The sequence below is a fragment of the Lagopus muta genome, chromosome 6 (genome assembly GCF_023343835.1).
Source record: "Lagopus muta isolate bLagMut1 chromosome 6, bLagMut1 primary, whole genome shotgun sequence".
NCBI lineage: Eukaryota > Metazoa > Chordata > Aves > Galliformes > Phasianidae > Lagopus > Lagopus muta.
Genome location: NC_064438.1, coordinates 27,974,724 through 27,993,206, shown reverse-complemented (window position 1 = coordinate 27,993,206; position 18,483 = coordinate 27,974,724). Strand labels below are relative to the sequence as shown.

The 18,483-nt window shown below is 37.8% G+C and overlaps 1 protein-coding gene across 2 annotated transcripts in view; it reads right to left on the bottom strand.

Moving 5' to 3' along the window:
* DCAF5 (DDB1 and CUL4 associated factor 5) overlaps window positions 1-18,483 on the bottom strand; it is a 67,462-nt gene that overhangs the window by 39,377 nt on the left and 9,602 nt on the right. For both annotated transcript variants that reach the window (XM_048948176.1, XM_048948177.1), the window contains exons 2-5: window positions 15,441-15,584; window positions 10,784-10,820; window positions 8,742-8,881; window positions 5,125-5,254 (exon numbers count right to left, since the gene is read on the bottom strand). In XM_048948176.1, the coding sequence (XP_048804133.1) occupies window positions 5,125-5,254; window positions 8,742-8,881; window positions 10,784-10,820; window positions 15,441-15,584 (451 nt within the window). The remainder of the gene's footprint in view (window positions 1-5,124; window positions 5,255-8,741; window positions 8,882-10,783; window positions 10,821-15,440; window positions 15,585-18,483) is intronic.

The window sequence follows — 18,483 nt, the reverse complement described above, 5'->3', positions numbered from 1 at the left end:
TTGCCTAGAATCTGTGGCAAACAGTTTGGAGATTTATTTATGATTGCAACGAGGAAAACAAATCCAAAAAGCATCCCGTTAAGATACCATACCATAACCATTCAACAGTTCCTTCAATACATTCCAAAGATTTCCATAAAAGAATAATTCTTCAGAAACTTCAATGATAAATTCACTTTCTGTAACAAAGTAAGGTCTTAAAGAAATAATAGAAAACAAATGGAGCGAGAGGTGGGGGAAAATCTATGTTTACTTTCTGTGTCATTTGGGGCAAGTACACGACATTGGAACTGGTCAGGAAATCTTCAAATTCCAGGCTGGGACACAAAAAAATCAGTTGAGCTGCCTCAGTAACACAGAAGCAAATCAGATCAGGATTCTACAAATGCAGGCAAGTTTTATTTCCTGCACTGTGAGCGAGGATAAATAACTACTTAACTATTTGAAGTGGTATAGTTGATCTATACCAGTAAGTGACTAAAGAGAATTTAAAATTAATGTTCTAACCTAGCTAAATTAGTTACTTCAGGCAGTACAAAATGAATCAAAATTTGTAAAAAAATGTTTCAACTGAGAAGGGAAACAAATGAACTGTTAAGCTTGACAAGGAAAAATGGTTGCCAAGAAACACACATTTTTCTCCACTCATTGCTATAGTGCTCTGCTCAGAACAGGACTGGCAGAGGTCTCAAAGCAGCAACACACAGCACGTTATTACTGCACTGAAATCATTCAAACAGGTAGCTGAATATTCAGCAATAGAGAGAGGGCTTCTTCTCCATCCACAGGAGCTTTGGTAATGCGCATGTGTTGGGATTACAATTGATCAGTAGCATCACAGGCTTCCTTGCTTTACACGCAGGGTCAAAATGCAAAATTGTCAAAGAAAAACCTTAAACCATCACAAATTCCTGTCATCCCAAAGATTAAAAATCTGTAAGGATAAAACAAATACAACCAAAGACATTGCTTTGAACAAAGATTCCCACTCAGTTTTATCCTCCTAACAACCCCAAGCCTCGCTGTCAGAAGCAATGCTCATGGCTACCCCTGGACTAACATCTCCTGTAGCACAACCATCAACAACTGGATCCCACATTTGCAAATCCAGAAGCTCAGTACATACCAGACATCTTGGCAGCACACATCAAACTAGGTGACAGCTATTAGGCGACAGCTAGAGTGAAATCCAGAAGGTAAGCTAGAAAGGCTAATGACACTTAGCAGCCATTTTCTAAGGAATGTTCATGTACGTGCTTTGTTCTTCTGACATCATCTTTAAAGAGTCAAGAGTCATACCAGGACCAGGTATGAGCCTGAAAGCTAAAACTGATAACTGCTGGAGATCTATACCTAAGGAGTCAATTACAATGATGGTTTTACAGCCTTTAATATCTTCCCTGCCACTACACAAGTTCTCAACATTCTTTTCTGTTCCACAGGTGAAATACACCACCTGTAGCACAGGCAGAACAGCAAATGCCCATCATCTCTCTTTCTTCCCTCCTTCTTGTACTCCCACCCACTACCACCACAAACCTCTAATACCCAGCCCTCTTTTGCAAAGATGGTCTGCTTGATGTGCATCTAACTAAACTCTGAAGAACTAGGCTATAATTTACATAGTTCCAAGAGCTACTGCTTCTTTTCCATACCTAAAAAAGGACTAGTGAACCCTAAAGTTCACCTACCTTTTCCAGTTACACATCAGTATGTCAATCCAACATCAACCCTTGCAAGACTTCTACTTCCCCAGACTAATATGGGTAGAGAGATTCTTGCATTTTAGCCTAATAAAGCTATTAGCACAGAAGAAAGAATACTCTTTCCCATCACCTCTGCTAATCACTGGGCCATTGCAGGGGAGGGACAAAAAAACCCACACAGCTTTGACTCCAGAAAATAAATAAATAAAATAAAAAGACAAAAGGTCATGGAGCTGTGTGAAGGAGAAAAATAAAAAAAGATATGGGAGTAACAAAAAATACCTTGAGTAACATTACTGCTTGAAATACATATGTAAACCGATATGCTGAGTTGACCTCAGCAATTCTGTAGCAATACATATCCACAATGTATTTTTTGTGATACACAGAAGTGGCTTTCTTGCACAGCTTCTAGGCGCCATCTAGTGGTGTGAGCGCCTTACAACAGCTTCACTAATTAAGAACATCTTTAAGCTCTTCAGCTTGATTTTAAATGATGAAACAAAACAGTTGCTTGTAGTTTAACTTGCACGTGAATAAACAGCAATACTAGCATACTTTAAAAAAAAAGGAAAGACAGTATTTGAAGAATCAGTCAACTCAAAATCATGCTAGAATTCCATGAGTTCCATTTTAAGATGCATCACACACTGTCTTTGATAAGCCAGCCCACCACATTCAGATCCTATTAATGCTGGAGCAGGGATGGTAAAGATTCTCAGCTGTTGCACTAAGATTACCTGAGACAGAAGAAGAGACACCAAGCTGTGAGCGAGCTTTGAAAAATGCAAAATTAACCTGCCTTGGGCAGCAAGATACCAAGATCAGTGTTTTGTAGCTGAGAATTTGCTCTATCAAACAGCGTTATTGTACTCCTTGTAGCTCTTATAGTTTCTATGGAAGGAATATGCAAGGAATTCTATGGAATATAAGAGGCATTACTTTCAGAGTGACCTCTATATATTGCAGTTTCATCCATGTGGCATCCAAGGGTTATTTGTGGATGTTATTTTAGTTTTGGTTACAGTAAGTGGAGAACTCCCTACTTCCAGGTACATAACCCTATTGCTGCAGTTGCAGAAAGTCATTAGAATGTGATCATTCTTCCTTCCCACACCTTACATAGCATTACATTTTCTTAGATATTTCTATAAAACAACAACAACAAAGTAGAGAATTTCTACCACTAGCAAACTCTTGACAACAAGAAAAGCAGCTGATGCAGTAACCCTTCTCGCTGTGCTAATATTCTGGCATGCACTTACACAAGCAGCTTCCTGTTTATTCTGCTATTATGGAGAACTTCAGGGCTGTTTAGCCCCTTATCCCTATAAAATTTCTTATCCATCAAAAGGCTTTTGGAACTTATCTTACCTGAAATTACATTTTGCATCTTTCAGTATTACCACTTGTAGAGAAAATAGATGAAAATTGACTCGCATAGCAACTCCAGTTCTGTGTAAAGTTTATCTCAAGTACTTACAGCACCATGTGGGTTTCTTCACTCTTGATAGTTTTTTATTTATTTCTAAATATAATTAAGTTCACAGCATATTTTCTCTAGAAGAGATGGTAATAAATTAAGAGCTGAAAACAAAAATCTGAATTTTGGCTTCCATTTGACATTATGTTTGGAATGAGGATTATATCTTAACTGATCTATCCGTTATAAAATTGTTTCCTTACAAGACAAGGTGAATTGGCTCCAAATATGTTATAAATCAAAAATTCCACAATAATAAACTACATCAGCAGATAATTCAATTTAGTTAAATCTGAGGACTTGGCTTTGGCAGCAAACCAGCACAAGATGGACAGCCCATTCCAAAGATTCCTCCTCCTTAAGAGTTTCTTGGAAGCAAATTGTAATGACAGCACAGCACCATACGCCATTTTCTTTTCTACCACCAAAAGATAACCTTTTCAACATGTTTTGGGCATCTCTCTGTCATGCAAAGGAGGAAAGCTGATGCCCATCCCAGAAGATGACTGCTAAAAGTAAACTCTTTTCACCTGCATTAATTTACAGCTTGCTCAGTCCGAGACTCCAAATATCACTTAATGTGATATGTGATATGTGACTGAAGGCTTAAGGTAAAACTTTCATCACCCCCTTCATCATTCAAATAGAAGACATCAGAATTGAGATTTATCAGAAGTTAAGAAGTCTTTCATACATGTGCTAAACCTGAAGAAATACAAACTGCGTGCCAATAAGCATTACCAATTCAATTACATTATAATTATTTTATATTTGGCTTGATCTAGCACCTTTCTTCTAGTTAATTTAATCAAACTTAATGCAATAGCAGAATGCACAACAGCTGGTACCAGGAACGCTGGCAAAATTTACAAATGAGAGAATTTTAGAGTCACCAGCATCAGCAACCAAGTTTTGATTCCAGTTTACAAACAAAACTCAACTCAAACCATTAATGTTTATAGTTTAGGAATAATAAAATCCCCCGAAACCATTATTTGGTTGCTGTTGTAATGGATGCCTAAACATTTGGGATTTTTTCTAAGCCAGTTACAAGTAACTCCATATGATATTGCTTTTTCTCTCTGTACAGTACAAACTCAACAATCATTTTTAGTGATACACATCTAGGTATTCCATGAAGTTTGCTGATAAACAGAAAGTCCAGTGTATTCGATGGAACATTTTAAATTGTTGAGCCTACTGTATTGTAAAAACTACAGATTTCCTTTCTTTTCACTCCATTGTAATTAATCTGTTTCCATTCGTAACTGGGAATTTGCAGACACAAGAGTTGTAAATATATATATATTTTTTTTTTTTAAGGGAGAAAAAAAAAAGAGCACTATTTGCTTAAAATACATACGTAACTCTGGTATCAGACATTGCAAAGTCCATTTTAGAACCCAGTCTAACCACACTTCATACTATAAACTTATTCTTTTCAGATGCAAATTTGTTTAAAATCCTATGAAGCCAAACTGATTATCCAGGTGTCTAGGAAGTCATAAAACTCTTAGAGGCTGTGCAAAAAGCTGACTCTAGCTCCAGCCACTGCAAATATTGCTGGGTAGAAAAAAAACAAACAAACTGTAAGGCATGTAGCATCCCACCATGGTTTCTTCTATTCTTATTTCAAGCCAATGCTATACATAACAAGAACTTGACAACAGCCTGAACTAATCCTGCAACGACAAGGCCAGGTAGCTTTCTAAAACATCACTTAACATTGAAGATCTAGCCCCACTTGGAATCCACACTAGACAGTATGCATAAAAAAGTGTAATTATGTAAAATAATTTAATTCACCATTACTAACATTGCTGTTAAATACATTCTGTATCTTTTTCTTACTACTGTATGCTCCAACTTAAAAATAGTGGCGTCACTTAAGAGAAAAACATTACATGGCCTAAAAGCAGGACAGCCAAAACTTACCTCTGAGGCCTACGAATATCCCAGAGTCCCACACCTTCCTTAGAGTTGGCAGTAGCCAGTAATCTGGGTTCTACTGGATTAAACATCACGCTGTGAAAGGCTGATGGGTAGTGTGCCAAGCAGAAGGGCTCTGTTGAAAAAGTTGTGATTTCAGACATAAGAACAAACAAGGCATACAACTGTTTGATGCAATGAGTTTGGCAGCTCAGCATGGAAACAGCATAACAAGATCTGAAGATATAGAGACATGTTCAAACAACTTCTAAAGCTGACAAATCCAAAGCAATATAAAAACCGAGGTTTTAAAATCCACCCACGTGTACATTAACTTTGTACGAATACAGGAAGGTTCATGCTGGATTTCAAGGCATTGTTTTGCTTATGAAATTTTAAGTTTAAAAACAGCCACATAAAAAAATAAAGCATTTGAGTCTTCTTAAGGTTCCTGGTCACATGGTCATCTAAGAAGGATCATACGGGGGACTTCTCAAAGTTTCCTAGCAAAGACCATGTATGTCTGGAAGCCTTCACAGCCATTGATGATCACCCAAACTATAAATATAGTAGCAATTGCTTACATTGGAGTATAATACCACAAGATCTGAGAAAAATTGTATGGGACAGCACTCTAAAAGCAAGTTGCCATCCCTGGGGAAAGAGAGACTTCTTTAAAGTGCTATTCAGCAATTGTACAAAAGTATGCAAGAAGAGAGGGAGCTCCTCTAACAAGAACATTAATAGTTGGGTTTGCTGTTCACATATAGAATTAAAAACATGCTTATCCATACTCTTCCTCTCAGCTTGGGTAGGATAACAAGACTGTGCTTGGCTTGCTACTCTGCTGTATTCATTCCATCTAAATGCTGCCTCTAAAAAGAGTGGGAAAAAGCCTTGACTTTGTCATCTTTCTCAGTATCTTTCTGCTAGCTTTATAGCTTTAGGCATAGCTTAAGTCTCTGTTGTGTACCTCTTTTGTGGCATGCTGCCATACTTTCACTCAACTAAGAAACAAGACTATGCCAGTCTTTACCACTTCACTGTTTGATGCAATCACTGTGTTGCTCATGTGCTTAGGAGACAGTAACTACCCTTATTTAGGTCACTGTGTGCAGGCACCTTTAGCCCCACAAGCACCTCCAAAGGCACATCATTTTCTTTACTCACATTTCTCATTAAGACACGTTTCAGGCAATTCTCCCAAATATCCTAATACCTGAAACTACTGCATAGCAAACAACTGAGACAGTCCACCCCCATCTGTATCCTGCTTTTAGCCCCGCTACACCTTTACACCTGTATTTCAAATAGCCTGGAACCACATATCAACCACATATCAAAAGATGCCTCATTACAGCAGCCAAACTAACAAGGCTCTAAGTCACTTTAATGAAAAATAGGGGGGTTCAAAGAACTTAAGACACTACTTCAAAGAACCCCAGACATACTACAGCTAAATTTATTTCACGCTATTTTCCACTGGTGCAGAATTTGCATTAAAAGTCTCAGCAAGAGTAAAGCAGTAGAAAGGTTTAATTGTAAGAAAGAAGGGCAAACATTGTTCCTACAATTTCGAAAACTTAGATGAGATCAGGCATTAGCTTATAATACTGAAAAGTTTCACACAGATGAATTCAAGCAGTGTCCACTTCCACCAATTGTCAACAATAGGCAGCCCTCCTAACAGATCTTTATAATGCAGAGCTCAGGAGAATGCAGTGAGTAACATTTTGCCATTTCTAACTTGGAAGCCACATTAAGTGCCAGGTCTGATCACTTGGATATTATAAAAATAGAAAAATGAGGATGAAATGAGAGACTTGGATTTACCAGTTAGAACAGCCACATCAGACTAATTTAGTTCTTCCTTTAAAAAAGCAAGTGACCTTTCACTTAGGGAAAATACGGCAGTTCTAATCAGGACTACATTTCACATGTGGTATAAGTTTAGCTACAGGCAGTTGGGATTGGCAAAGGGAGTTGTGTGGTGGCTAAGCAAGTGGCTGAAGAGAAGACATCACTGCAATAGCGAGGGATTTCTGAACAAGAGGAAAGTTACTAGTTCATTTCAGAGAATGATCCAGAGAAGAAACATTGTAGACGTTCTCATTAAGTGTCCCACACCTGAGTGTGCATGCTGTTTTTCAGAAGTATTAATACAATTATCAGATGGGACAGAGATAAAAGGGCACAGCAGAATCAGAATTCACAGTAAGACTCAGAAAATTAGATGTAATGCATTTAATTTTTATTTGTACAAAGGCAATGTATCCAGCATAGGGAGAGCATCAGTAAGCAGTCTATTGTGAGTATTCTGGTGAAGCTTATCAAGGACAACCCAACCTTGTTCTGCTTGTGCTTGGTCATTAAAGAACTAGTCATGTCACAAGGGCTAGAAGACTGATACAAGACTAGAAAGAATATTGTTCCAGCTCTCACTTCCTAGGCAAAAAGGTGAAGAATTACAATCTCAATATGTTATCAAACTCACTAGCTCTGAGAACAACAACAACAACCAACCAAAAACCTAGTTCAGCTAAACAGCAAGTTTGACTCATTAAGAAAAGGAAACAAATTGCCACAAACAACTTCCTTGCAAGACCAACATAATCTATGAACTGAGGCAATTGTATTTAGTCATCTTACAGAAGAAATGCCACTCTAGCTATGATGGAAGGGACCCAGATTCTATATGCCTGCAAACTGCTCAGTTTTAAATTATCAGCTTTGTGTTCTTTAGGAAGGAGTGAATGCATAACTTAATTTACTGACATATTCATATACTGAAGTATTCCAGCCCTGTGGAATACGTAAATACATATGTAAATACAGACCTAAATTGAGATTCTCCAGGAGAAAAAATAAAAACAAAAAATAGCAAACCAGTAACACCCAGATTGTTAAGTGTCTTGAGAAGCTGCAGGTTTGCTATGTAAACCAAAAGTGCTCAGTTTTGTTTTAGAAAATTAAGGTTGAAGTATAAAAATTAAGCTTCTTAGTTGTTATGTCATAAGGGCTCTAAGTTTCCACATAAATGCAAGAACATTTTTTTTTCCAGATAAACTGATTTTGCTCTGTCACTTTTTGCCTACACATCACAAGAGAACCAGAAAACACACAAAATTACACTAGTGTAATGGGGAAAACTATAATTAGCTTTGGAAAGTTTTTCAAATGAAAATAACAGCTTCTTAAACTTAAAAAACTTAAACTTTCCTAAACTTAAAAAAATTAAAAAATTTTTTATCCCAGGGTACATACAAAAACAAGTGCTCTAAAACAAACACCTGACCCACTTTCCTAATTGGTTTCAAGTTTCGCAAGATGTTTTTTATTGAAGAAACACTGCTTCATTAATTCAAGTTAAAACCTATTCCATACCAAGTTCTATGCTACCCTTTGCTACATGCAGGTTCTTTACGAGGTGATTTAGGACAGTAACAATGAACTGCAAAAACCACAGTTTACCTCGAACGAGTCACAAGAATTATGCATTATTTTCACCCTTCTCCAACATTCTCTGCTTTGATAATCCAGGTAAAAATAGCTTTTGCTTTCCCTGCCTTGTCCATATCCCAAGTTCTTTCCACATCCACGATCCTTTTCTCTGAATATCTCACCTCCATGAGAAGACTCTCGGATATCCCAGATAAGAACACGGCCATCATCTGATGAACTGGCAAAGATGTTATCATTAACTGGGCTCACTGAAAGGCCGTACACTGCATCTTCATGGGCAAACACATCCAAGGTCTCGGTGCTGGAAGAAAGACACAGTTTTACCTATACGGTAATAGTGATAAGGCTCATTTTTATATAAAGATCCTCATGTTTAATTGGGGTAAGCCAAACAAAAACAAAAAAAACCCAACAACTACCACAATGAAAAGCCATGTAGAGTGACCAAGAGGACATGCAACAATTATTCTTGGGAGGAGGTAATGGCAAAGAGGTCTGAGGACCTGTGCACCAAGTTATAGTGCTTAGACTGGTAAGGAAAACAATACAGAAGCTGATTCATTAATGCAGGCTTCTGTATCACCCAAAAGTTCAGCCAAAGTTCACAAAAGAACAACTTTCCAGCTGACTCCTCAGACAGGCTTACTTGGGTCTCCAGGATAAATCACACCCATGCTTTTATCTCATATAGAAAAAGCAGAAAGAAGTACAAAAAAATAAGTCAACCAAGTGTCTGAGTTTCAGCCATAGCACAGGGGAATAATCTTTAGGGAATATAGTTTGTGTAGAATCTGTTGGATACTCCACCAAAACGACATCATACAAAAATCAGTGTTTTGTCAATACGGTAAATTGTTCCTCTTGGTGAGAGATCTAATTTTATTCCATAGGCAATTAACAAAAAGCCCAGAAAAACAGTAACAGCCATTTTAAAGAACAAAAAAGCAGTTGATGGATTAAGTATTAACACTGTTATAAAGCAAGACAATAGAGCAGCTTTCTGGAAAAGTCAATTAGAATTAGTGTCAGACAAATAAAGGTTCCTTCCATTCAGAAGATCGTGCAAACAGCTTTATAGGGAAGAATTATATATAAGATTAAAACTAGACTTAACACAGTTACAGAAAAAAAAAAAAGACAACAAATTGATAACAAAAGCACATTAAAAATACATCAAAATTAAAGAAAGAAGACTTGCTTTAACATCTAAGCAAGAGTAGAACAACTATTTTATACAGAAAATTGTCAGCAACAAAGTTCTTGTAGAAGCTTCAAAAATCACAACAAACATCAGCATCTAAAATTCTGACACTTTAATTAAAACAAGCACAGCTGCCTACTGACAAGTAGACAGAACAGCATTATTAGAAAGCGTTAGAAGAGCAAGGCAAAGTTACTTTTGTGCAACTCTCACCCAAGATTTACAAGAGAAGTAGATACTATGTATGATGGAACACAGATGTACAATGAATTCAGAATAACCTAGCGAGAAGGATGTCCAGATTACATCAACCAGGATTTAAGAAATTTAAAAAGGTTTAAGGTTTTATATTTCTCTGCTCTTTCACTTCTCTCCTCCTGTTCATTTTTGTTATACTTGATTTTCTTGAGCTCACATTATTTCAGTTGTCATGCTTAAACCTATAGAAGTTATGAGTACAGATCAGAGTTTTCACTTACAGATTTTCTTCTTCAAAAAATAAGCCTTAATCAAGGCTCAATTTTCAACTGTTTTTGGTTGATTGAGGTTTTTTGTGGGTTTTTGTTTTTCGTGGGTTTTTGTTTCTGGTGGGGAAAAGGGGGGGGGGGGGGGGGGAGGGAAGGGGAAGGACAAAACAAACAAAACACCACAGCACAAACAAACAAACCAACCACAGCTATGTGTCAGAATATTTGTATATATGCCAGATTAATCTGGCTCTGAATCTACGTAAAACCTGCTATGGTGCCCATAGGAGGGCATATGTATTCAATAATCACTCTCCTTACCAAGGTCAAAATGAGGCAGGAACCAAATACTTAAACTAATAAATGAGGAGAGGAACACTTTATTCCAGATATGAATTTAGATAAATAAAATGCATGTTTCAGGATTAAATCAGAACTCTTCTCTCAGACCATTAAATTAAAACAACAACCAAATAAATTCCTCCAATGTGCAGCTCATGAAGCAGTAAAAACAAGAATTGTGTTTACTGTTTACCTTTCAACATCATGGAGTATAACTTGCTCATCATTGCCTATAAAGAGAAATACAAACAGTTAATGTGATGCTTCAATGATTAAAAAACATCAGGGTGAAAAACTTTTTTTTTTTAAATGGGAATTTCAATTTTTTTTCTATTTTGAAATTAAAACCAAAGCAGTAAAAGATCAGTGCTGTTGCCAAGTGGCCAGCCCTAGGCTCAGTTTCATGAAAAGCTGCATGTGACATTTCCAGTCACAATCAAATGCACCAATGCATTCAATTTTCTACTGCTCAACAAATACTTCTACTGAACTGTGCTACTGTTCATCCTTCCTTCAGTTTGAGCTTGAGTAAAGGGAAGAATATACTGCAAGGCAGCAGGACACCTTTAGTTCTCACCTTTGAATGCACCTTTCTCGCTGCTCAGAGAATGCTTCCTAAGAAAGTAATGGAGGGTGCAGAAAGGTGCCATAAGCAAAATGCGTTGGGCTCACATGTCAAATGATGCCAGCTCACGCTGCCAGCCTTCAGAGTTTGGCAACCTTTGAGAAGGCCCAAAGTGACAGCATGAATTGTAATTTCTTTTGTATTAACGAAAACCAAGCCAAGTATGCAGACAATCATGTCATTTTTCTTTGACTGCATCCACTGAATACAATGGAAACCAATCGCACGCATGCAGAATAAGATCACAGCTACAAAGTAATTCCACTGGCTTCTGCTGTGCTTTTCAAGGGACAGCAAAGTAATTTTTTCACCCCAGTTTCTGCACTGAATATTAATTCACCTAATTTGGCACCCACTGTTTAAAAATATTCAAGAAACGCACATTTTATTCAGAAGAATAGAAACAAAACCAACCAAAAAACAACAACAAAAAATGAAATAAAATAAACACAACGTCTTTATGCTTAGTACGTCTTTGTAGTTGTGATATCAAGCTGTGAAGCTTTTCCAGTGTATATTAAAGCCAGAAGTTCAGGTGCAAGACTTTATCAATTATGATTTTTAAGTGTTCATATGACACAATTTCCATTCATCCCATATATCTTTCAATTCATTTGCCCCAATAGAATAAATACAAGAAAGTTTCTCTCTGACTAATGAGGCATCAGACTTCTCTATACCTACTTACTCTCTATACAAGCCCTGATTAAACTGTAACAGCTGTGGATTACTGCAGTAGCTCATCTTTTCTATGGTATAAAAAAAAAAAAAAATGAGTCACTTATGGGTAAGTGTCCTTTAACCATTAATTGCAACAGAAACTGTTCATTATATGTTATAGGCAAAATTTATACCTAGTAAAACTACACTAATGTTTATGTATTTCATCAATTAAAAACATAGGCTAGTTTCTCCAGTTAAGAAGATTCCCTTTTACTTTTATATGCAACTTTATTATATATCATCTCTGCTTTTGATAACAGTAGCTAAAATGATTGAAAAGACAGAAAGTATCTGCCATTCCTTCCAGTTATACTTATGAGTATGAAATAGAGCAGACTACATACAGAGGAGCACAGTTAAGGTGTCCTAAGCTGTCAGAATAGGCCTGCAGAGAAAAATTTATTTCCCTGTAATTTCAATTTTGCATATACCTAGGACTAAAAATAAAAATAAAAATAAAATAAAATAAAATAAAATCCCAAGTAGTTTAATAAGAGGAGATCTTCCACTTCTTGTGGAAGAAGTTTCACTGCTCCCAATGCTCATGGATCAAGAAGAGACAGGAATTTCCTCGGTGTCTTTTTCTCTTGAGATCACATGCAACTAGTATCCACTCAGTTCCTGACGCCCATTTTTGAAGCTTCTTAATATGGTGCCTGCTACACAGCCGCTCCTTCAAAGGAAGGATGCTTGAAATTCCTTGAATGGAATTCAATTTATCCTGAAGTAGAAAATCTTTTCTCCTTCATTGTCAAGGGCTTTTTTGACTGAAAATTCCTCAGATTCTAAGCTATTAGTTGTTGGCAATATTATTTACATAACAAATAAAGTTATGTGCCCTTCATGCCAGTTTCTATATTTTAATTTTAATTTTTTTTTGTAGTAGTAGTAGTCAAATCATGGAAGTTATATTCCAACTCCAACTTCAGCAACTTATAGAAGAGGGGGGAATCAACAGATTTTAGGACCTGCACTTCTTTCAGGCCTTTAAAAAAAAAAAAAAAATCAACATTTTTGAGTGAATAAATATAGTTAGCCCCATTTTACTGACAGAGAGATAACAGATGGTACATGTAGGCCATGCAAAGCAACTCTTCACAGAGGATCCAAGAGTCAGACTTGCAGCCCTGGCAGATGATCTCTGTGAATTTTGATGGAGCAGCTGAAAGAGTTCCTGACTCCTCCAATGGAAATAATTTCTGGCAGAGGTGGAGCATGTGTATGTGGAGAAGCAGAAAGAGATAAGAACAGCCAGTTTGTCTGTGCCTCAGCTGTCACAGCTCATCTAATTTGACATCTTAGCAATAATATACTATAATCGATTATATAAATCTATAACTACAGGTGTTAACCACTGTGGTAATGGTATCTGACAGCTTGCACCAGTGGAGAGAGGGTTGACTTAGAAATGGAAAAGTACCACCACAGTTGCTCCAGTAAGATTTATCACAGTTCATCTGCCAGCCAATCTCCTGAATATTCACATAATATTTCGTTTGCCTAAATTCAAACTAAAATAAAACAGCCTCTAGCAATATTTCATTGGAATAACTGCAGGCCTCAAACAAAAACTCATTCGAGGATGGCGCTGACTGCTGTTTCTCACAATAAGCAGCAGTCTCAAGAATCAGAAGACATATCAGTATTCAACATTATTGGGGTCCTCTCTACTTCAACTTTCAATATATCTGAACCATTTCACCTCTGAAATTTGACACTATCTCAAGCTTTAATGTCCTCTTCTTCTCACCCTTTTCCCCTCTAAAGGGGCACTATGGTTTTAACACATCATTACAGGAGAGGAAGTTTCCACCATTTACATATCCTGAAAACCAATTTAATTATTTAATTAATATTCAGTTCAAAAATCTTGCTAACAGAGGCAGAGAAATGCTCTGGTCTGATAATATCCGAAAATAAGTCTAACTGTACATTTAACAGATATTGATAGAAGATAAAAGTCTCTATTCCTTCATATAATCATGTACAAGTGAAGTACAACAGAAAAGGATGTCAACTGCATTTTGACAGCCTTAAGTACTTAAATCTTCTTTTCCTCTCATTTCAACTCTTCTTCCTACTCCAGTACAAACAAAACAAAACAAAACAAACAAAACAAAAAACAACCAAGCAATGAGAGTTAAATGAACCTAAATTCTAGGGATTATCACAGAATCACAGGATGGCCCGGGTTGGAAGAGACCTCAAGGATCATGAATCTCCAACCTCCCTCCACAGGCAGGGCCACCAATCTCCCCATTTAATACTAGACCAGGTTGCCCAGGGCCCCATTCTACCTGGCCTTGAACACCTCCAAGGACAGGGCATCCAGAACCTCTCTGGGCAGCCTGTTCCAGCACCTCACCACTCTCTCTGTAAAGAATTTCCCCCTGACATCCAACCTAACTTCAAACCATTTCCTCTTGTCCTGCTGTTATCTACCCTTTCAGAGAGTTGATTCCCCTCCTGTTTGTAGGCTCCCTTTAGATACTGAAAGGCTGCAATGAGGTCACCCCACAGCCTTCTTTTCTCCAGGCTGAACAAGCCCAGCTCCCTCAGCCTGTCTTTGTAAGGGAGGTGCTCCAGCCCCCCGATCATCTTTGTGGCTCTCCTCCAGACCCTCTCCAACAGCTCCCTGTCTTTCTTGTACTGGGGGCTCCAGATGTGGACACAGTACTCCAGATGGGGCCTCACAAGGGCAGAGTAGAGAGGGACAACCACCTCCCTGTCCCTGCTGGCCACCCCTCTTCTGATGGAGCTCAGGATAGCATTTGTTTTCCAAGCTGCAAGTTCACACTGCTGGCTCGTGTTAAATTTTTCATTCAGGAGGACCCCCAGGTCCTTCTCTGCAGGGTTACTCTCAGACTAATACCCTAGAACAAGTACACATCCACTTTCCTTAATGACTGAATTAAAATTCCTGTTAAATCTGAACTTACGTTCAAAAAATATGAATATATAGAGGTCACTTAGACTCTAACATTCCAGCAAATCTCAAGGACAGACTCTTACCCACTAGGGACTGAAATGAGATCTGAGAAAAAGTGACCCGCCAACAGATGGCAACAGCCAGCTGAGGGTACATTATAATCAGTAGCAGCAGAGTTGTTTTAAGGGTCAATCTGGAGTGTCAGACAGTATGAAAGATCTGCTCTGAGCACAGTTAAGGAGTGACAAAGATGATGTTTCACAACCTGCAGCACAAGTATGTGTAAGACAGGACCCAAGATTCTCATGACAGTTTGTGACACAATGCCCTTACAACAGGATTTGGGGAAAGAAAAGAAAAACAAACACGATAAAGTTGAGAATGCTGTGCTAAAGACTTCCCTGTGCCCGAAGAACCTTGACCTGATGATTAACGCCAGCTTCCAGAATTCTAGGGGATTATGGAAAAGGCCTTTCCTACGGGGGCAGGATCTCACTTTCGGCTCCTACTGAGGTTATCCTACTAAGGTATCCACAGTGCAGACTCTGGTGAAATCAGGGTGCTCCTTCTTACCTCCAGAGAACACTTTTGTATTGCCACTGTTGAAAGCTAGGCAGAAGATATTGGAGTGATGCTCCCCTTTCAGCTGAACTGGTTTGACTCTTGAGTGGATGGCTTCTTCCATATGCCAAAGTAAGACCCGGCGGTCATCGCCTCCTAGAGGAGAGGAAGGAAACATTACTGTTTGAGACACATGTAAATTTGTGATAGGCAAGTTATTTAATTTTGCAGTTACTCATGGAAGAAACCCTAATCAGCATTAAAAGAAATGATCACACCTTGTAATGATTTGGATACATAAGAGTTTATATAAAGACACCATGAAGCTGGGTATTCAATTAATATTAACAATAGCAGAGAAATCAGCAGGAAGCCTGGAATAAAAAGTTGATATTCTGCCAATATATACTGACAAGCTATAGCAACCTGGAGACCTGGGATTTTACTGGCATGTAAAATTCTGCAGAAAGCTGTAGATAAGTTACATGCTAAACTAACATATGCATGTTGGCAGAATGCTTCCATACCAACTTCTTATTGTCAGCATTGCCTAAGCTATTCATGAAACAGGAGTCTTTTTTCCCCCTCTCTAACCAACAACTATATTTCCACTAACAGTTTTTAAAAGTCCCCACCACATAGATTAGTAATGGGACTGACACAGGGCCATAAAACAAATTTCTTAAAGCATTCAGGAATCTTAAGTGTGTCAAGTCATGTCAACCATTACAGATCTGGAAGTATAAGGCAGATATTTCTGAGGTGAACTCCTGATAAAGAGGACAGCCAAATAAGTTCAAATGTCTCTTGCTTCTTACCTTTCTATGCTTTTTCTAATAGTTTGCCTATTTGCAGTTAAATCATAGAATCCTTAGAGTTGGAAGGGACCTTTAAAGCCCATCTAGTTCAACTCCCCTGCAATGAACATGGATGCCTACAGCCAGATCAGGGGGCTCAGAGCCTGGTCCAGCCTGGCCCTGAATGTCTCCAGGGACAGGGCATGCACCACCTCTCTGGGCAACCTGTGCCAGTACCTCACCGCCCTCACTGTAAAAAATGAGATCTCAGTTCAGAACTTCACACAGAAATACACTGAAGCACCTCCCTCTCTATCTGGTAAACAGAAACAAAATAAGCATTAGATAATGTTTGTGCTTTAATTGCATTAAGGAACGGCTTATTTGGAAGTAAAACAAAATGAAGATTGTATTGTATTCAATAGTGCTAAACATCAGTTTTGGATGCCTTGTAAAATTCAAATAAAGATACTTAAACTTTGACTCAAAATATTTTTATCTTCCTTTTAATAACAAATGAAAGAAAGGCATCACGAGTTAAAGCACCACTAGAAACTTGCTTGATTCACTTGAAACATTTTACTGCTTTTTTCACAATTGAAAGCATAACCTCAGTGCCTTTTGAGTTCCCACCCCAAAGGAAAAAAGTCACAAAACAGAGACAAAAGGAAACCAAAATTGTTCTGTTTTACTCCACAAAGAGGCAAATGCATAAATAGAGCTCTTCACTGCCATTACTCAGGTTTCTTTAAAATTTCACACCATTTTATTTTATTGGGATCTTTTTCCATGCAACTGAGTTACATCAAATATCCCTTAAGTTAACAGTCTTTCAGCCTTTGAGTCTCCTAAGAGATTTTATGACAATCACTTTGATAGACAGTACAGCTGCATGTTACATTTATCCATTCTCCATGAAATTAATACTGTGTGTGTTCTTCTCCCTGATTTGGTACTTTAGAATGCAAACAAGTAATACATCATAAAAAGATTTGTAATTAGTTTGATAACTAACGAGAACAAGAGTCAAAAGTGAAGTCTCCAGAAAAACTCATAATTTATGGTAATTTAAATTGATATAAGCTTAGGTTCCTTTCTGTCTAGAAACAGGAAAGAAAGCTGTACTTGTACTCGAGTGGTTGCAGATGAGCTAATAAGAAGAAGGCACAGAACTGATGACTGGTGAAATACTTGGTCACTTCAGTCACACTAAAATAAAGGAGAGACTGTCACACTCAAAGGGGTCACTTCCAGAAGCTGCCAACAACCAGGTCTTAACGTTATCACCATCTGACAAATAACATAAGCAACATTTAAGGCTGCTGCTTCTATTGGACTGAATCTATTGTCTTTCAAGACATTTCACAGCAAAACATAATAACAGTTTTATTGTTACCATAGCAAGGCAATTTGCTAAACCCCTACTTTAAATCTACTTATCCTCCTACCCAATAGCACAACAACTTAGGAACTTCAGCAGCAAACTCTTATTTACTTTTGCTACCTACCTAGTCCACATATAAACAAAAAAAATTAAATGAAGATCACCAGTGAGAACAATGATTGCTGTGCTTTTCAACAAGTATACAGAACAATAGGAGGGAGAAAATGCAGCCTGCACAGAAAAGTCTTTGGCCTTGATCAAAGTTATCATAACTTTAAAAAAAAATAACTCTTATTTTCAATGCTTGTTGCCTACAGTTCCAGATAAGAAACAACTGTCCCTAATAAATCTCTGCTCCCAAACACCTAGATTTCGACCAGGCAAAGGGCCTCACTATTACAGGGGTCTGAGAATTATGCTTGCCCTTTTAGTGACACATGTTCCACAGCTTAGGAGCTGGAATGCTCTTCACACTCATGCAATTCTGCCCCTTCTCCACTTACACATCATCTTGCACATGAGTTTCATGACTCAGTTTTATTCCCCTCATACTCAGACAAAAAAGCTTAACAAAATGCTAATGTTAACTGAGTTGGAAATGCACTGCCTTCTGCCTCCAGTTCAGCTATTCCAGAAATACTTCTGATTGCAAGCCAGTTCCACCAGAAACAAAAATCTGTTAGAAAACGAGGAAGGGAAGGAAGGAAGCATACAAGGACAGGTATGCAAGGAGACAGCAAAGAAAATGTTAGGACATCGAAGGAGATGGCTCTGTAGAAAGGAACTATGATTCATCTGACACAAAGTACACATGCATTATGGAACATAAGTTACAAGCCTGAGAACTACACGAAAATTCACGCCTATAGCATTT